Source organism: Merops nubicus, unplaced genomic scaffold, assembly GCF_000691845.1.
Source record: "Merops nubicus isolate BGI_N331 unplaced genomic scaffold, ASM69184v1 scaffold25, whole genome shotgun sequence".
Taxonomy (NCBI): Eukaryota; Metazoa; Chordata; class Aves; order Coraciiformes; family Meropidae; genus Merops; species Merops nubicus.
Window position 1 is genome coordinate 114,640 of NW_008611376.1, and position 3,782 is coordinate 118,421.

Consider the following 3,782-nt stretch of genomic DNA (forward strand, 5'->3'; position numbering starts at 1 on the left):
CCTCTGTAGCTCCATTTCAGGAGGGGAAGCTGTGAGGTGGTTGGACTTGGGTCTGGATTTCCCTGCAGTTGTGCTGCTCCTCCAGAGGCAAAAGGCTGCAGCTGTCTCTGGCTTTTGTCTGTTGCCCACAACTTTCTTCCATCTGGAGAAATGTTCTTGGGAACATTTATTCTTTATTTTACTATATAAGAGGGAACACAGTGGCTGCGTGGTGAATTGTTGGCCTCCCTGCTCTTTCCCACAGAACCTTTCTCCAGGTCAGTTAATTATACTTTGGATTAATTTCTACTATGAGAAGCAACAACATAACCCGATTTTTGCTGGCCTTAATTCCTCTTTTTGAAATCCCATAAGTTTCTTTTGTAAATACAAAAGAGGTCACCTTCATGTGGGTAATCACACTACATGTTGCACTCAGAGGACCTTTGGAAGGCTCTCAGAAAATGCGTGGTCATTTTTTAATTTGTAAATGGAGATATTTAGTGTCTTGAGGTTGTTCAGTTTGGCTGCCTGTGCTTTCCTGTAAACTTTTGCAGGTAGGATGCTTGCCCAATATTAAGAGAGTGACAGAAGTGGCTGAGATTTTACAAGGCTTTACTTTTCCTGAAGTAAAAGTTGAGGAGAAAGACCATCTCAGTTTGATTTGCTACGTCATCATTTTTTTTTCCGTAATAAGTGGGGAAATGCATTGTTTCTGATTCTTTGTTTTGTGTAATGTTCAGTGGAAAGACTGCTGATCTAAGTAAGCATAAAGCAAATGAAAGCAACATCCTATCTTTGGTTTCCCATTGCAAATAGTCACCTAAACTTATAGTTCTTACTTGCACGTATCAGGCTAAATCTGTATGGCTTCTAGAGCTTCAGGAAAAAGGAACATGGAGGTTTTCTCTCTTTATTTAGTATAAGCTTTGGGTTTTTTCAGTCACCTCTGCAGTTTGGCTCTTAGGGTGGACAGTGGCTTGCACACACAAAGTCCTTCCCAGGTCAGTCCCTGCAGCTGAGGCTGCACAGCTGTCTCAGGAGCTTGGGAAACCTCAGCTCTCAGCCCTGCAAGCTTCCAGCGTTTACAAACGATCGCTGGCTTCGGGAGGATGGCTAGGAGTGAAAAACTGAAACTGTTTGCAGGCTCTGGCTCTCCTATCCAAGCATTTGAGAATCTGGCCAGCTGAAAATGTAACCCACGTTTCAATATGTGGGAAAGTTTGAGGTGATATGTGTCTTTCTCCCTCAAGGAACGTGGGATATTCTGCATGAAATATAAACATTTGCCGTGATACGTGTTTCCAGCAGGAAGCTCTAGTCAACAGCTATCAAAGTGACAAGCTGTTTTACTCCCCTTCTGATACCTGGGAAAAAATGATATCAAAATGCTGTTGGTGTAGAACAATGTGCCTTTGATTCCCCGGTTTCTAGTTGAATGGAGGAGTTGCTATCAGAGAAGCTAATGCATGTTGTGGAAATAATCTTGTTTCCTTGAAAATATAATACCTTGCTTACAGGCCTGCAAGAAAAAATGCAACAATACAGTTTGGATACAAAAATATGTAATGGAAAAAGATAGGAAATATGCTTTTTTTAAAAAATATTGTTTTTTAAAACCCTCTAATGGGCTACATGTTCCAATAATTTTCTGTTAATTAACAACCATCTGTTTTGGACTTACAGGAATTCCTGATGATATTGTAACTCATCTGTGCCAGCTGCAAAGTTGATGAACAGCTAATGTAGCTAAAATACTCAGGGTGCTGTAATGCAGCAGATTAGCCATTAAGTTTCTCTGATGTCTAACACCAGGATTTGGAGATCAGTAATTTTTTTGTAGAAAACAAATAAACTGTTTTGGGGTTTATGGTACAAACACATGCTAGCCATTAATATCTAGTTTGTTGGGGGTTTTTTTGATTGTTCTGATTATCGTTTTCTCTGCTTTGATATTCAAATGGAGACTGTTTCCCCGTTCTCAACAAAATATTGCAGGCAGTTTCTGCTTCCCTGCAAACAGCTGAATCGGGGCCAGTTCTTCCCCTGGGTTGCTGCACTGGTGCAAACCCTGTGGGAGTTGAGTAATGAAGGTAAAATTCGGCCAAGGAATTGAAGCCTGAAGAGAAATAACAGAATATGCATATGAAACCAGCTTGCTGAGTGGGTCTCCCCTCTCTGCATATTTCAGCAATATTTTTAGTGTGTTGAAGGGATCCTAACACATGAAAAATGTGTGGTTTCCCAGTATAGTACAGAGTCCTGGATGTTCTCCTGCTGTGTTGCTTTTCCCAAAGCTAGCACCAGTGATAGCAGATTTCCCCCCCAAAAAATGGAGCCAGGTCCTGCTCTGTTGCCCAGCTGTAAGAAGCAATGACTCCATGGAGTTCTTTCTTGAAGTTTTGATACCTCAGGGACCTGGATGATTTTTCTAAGCAGAACATGGTTTGCTGGCTGGGACCAGAGTTCTTAGCACCTCACATGAGCAAAGATAATTATGAGCTGAACACAACCCCTTCTGACCCGCACCCACACAGCTCACACCCCTCCCAAGCTTTGGCCTTAGAGAAAGACAGCATAGACACTCCAAGGGGAACATCTGGCACAGATCCTGCACCAGAACTTTGCTCCATATGTCGTGATCTCACTGCAGCAGGTACAGCTTAAGCATTCTTCATTCCTAACAGTTTTTTTTCCCTTTGTTTCTCATGTCTTCCAGTAACAAAAGTCATCTGTGCCCAGCAGTGCTCGGGGCGGTGCCGGGGGAAGGTGCCCAGCGACTGCTGCCACAACCAGTGTGCTGCGGGCTGCACGGGGCCGCGGGAGAGCGACTGCCTGGTAATGGGGCCACCACCACCAGGGCTGCCTAAAGCCCTGGCACGGCGAGGCAGGCTTCCAGCTGCACGCCCTCTACCCTTCTGCCACCCGGGGAGGCCTCTGAATGATGCTGACGTGGAGGGTGCTCCAAGGCTTCCCTCCATGGGTGGTCAGTGGGAGGGAAGAGGACATCAACTTCACGTGCCAAAGCAGTGTTAGGGCCTTCAAGAGCCCAGTGAGCTCAAAGTTGTTGCAGAGCAGCTAAGTGTTTGCTGTAGGGTGACTTTCCACGTAGACCGGTCCCCAGCTCCTCAGCTGCCACCACAGTACAGTGGTTTTCCATGCCAGCACAGCTTTGCCTTGTACTCCTTTGTGCTAGTCAATAATAATCTTGGTTTACTAGAGCAAGAACTTGTAAGGAGAATAAGATATGATGGATCTTCACATTTTTTTTCATTCCATTGAACATCAAGCAGAAAATCAAGGTTTCCCCTTCTGGTTTTCACTTGCCACACAAGCACTGTGTTCAGGGGACTCTAGGACAGTAGAGGAAGAAGGAGCAAACTGAGCTGCTTTAGGAAAAAAAATTCCAGTGCTTTTCCACAAGAGTTTCAGGGGATTGGTGCACACTGTGTTTTTAACTCCTCGTCATGTTTGCAGTGCACTTCATTATACCCTAAGCAGCACTGAGTGATTGCCAATAAGCTGTCTGTCTGCTCTGGGTTTTGTTCTTGCTGTCTATATTCCTGGTCCCCTTATAGATGGTGCAGCTATGATACCCTTACTGACTCACAGAGCAGTTATTCTCTGTCCTCTGGAAAACCAGGGAAGGAAAAAGGGGCAAAGAGAGTAATTATTAATTTAATGCAGAATTAGATTGGAAGAACCGACTTGTCCTCCATAAGTGCCTGCTAAATTGTTCATTACCTGCAGCCAAATATAATAACTTCAGTTTTAATATTTAGCCAGAAAAGTCAGTAATCAGC

At 44.0% G+C, this 3,782-nt stretch overlaps 1 protein-coding gene across 1 annotated transcript in view; it reads left to right on the forward strand.

The window, feature by feature from the left end:
* The window catches only part of EGFR (epidermal growth factor receptor), a 42,946-nt gene that overhangs the window by 4,694 nt on the left and 34,470 nt on the right, over positions 1-3,782 (forward strand). The window contains exon 5 of the mRNA XM_008941172.1: positions 2,699-2,817. Coding sequence (XP_008939420.1) covers positions 2,699-2,817 — 119 coding nt within the window. The remainder of the gene's footprint in view (positions 1-2,698; positions 2,818-3,782) is intronic.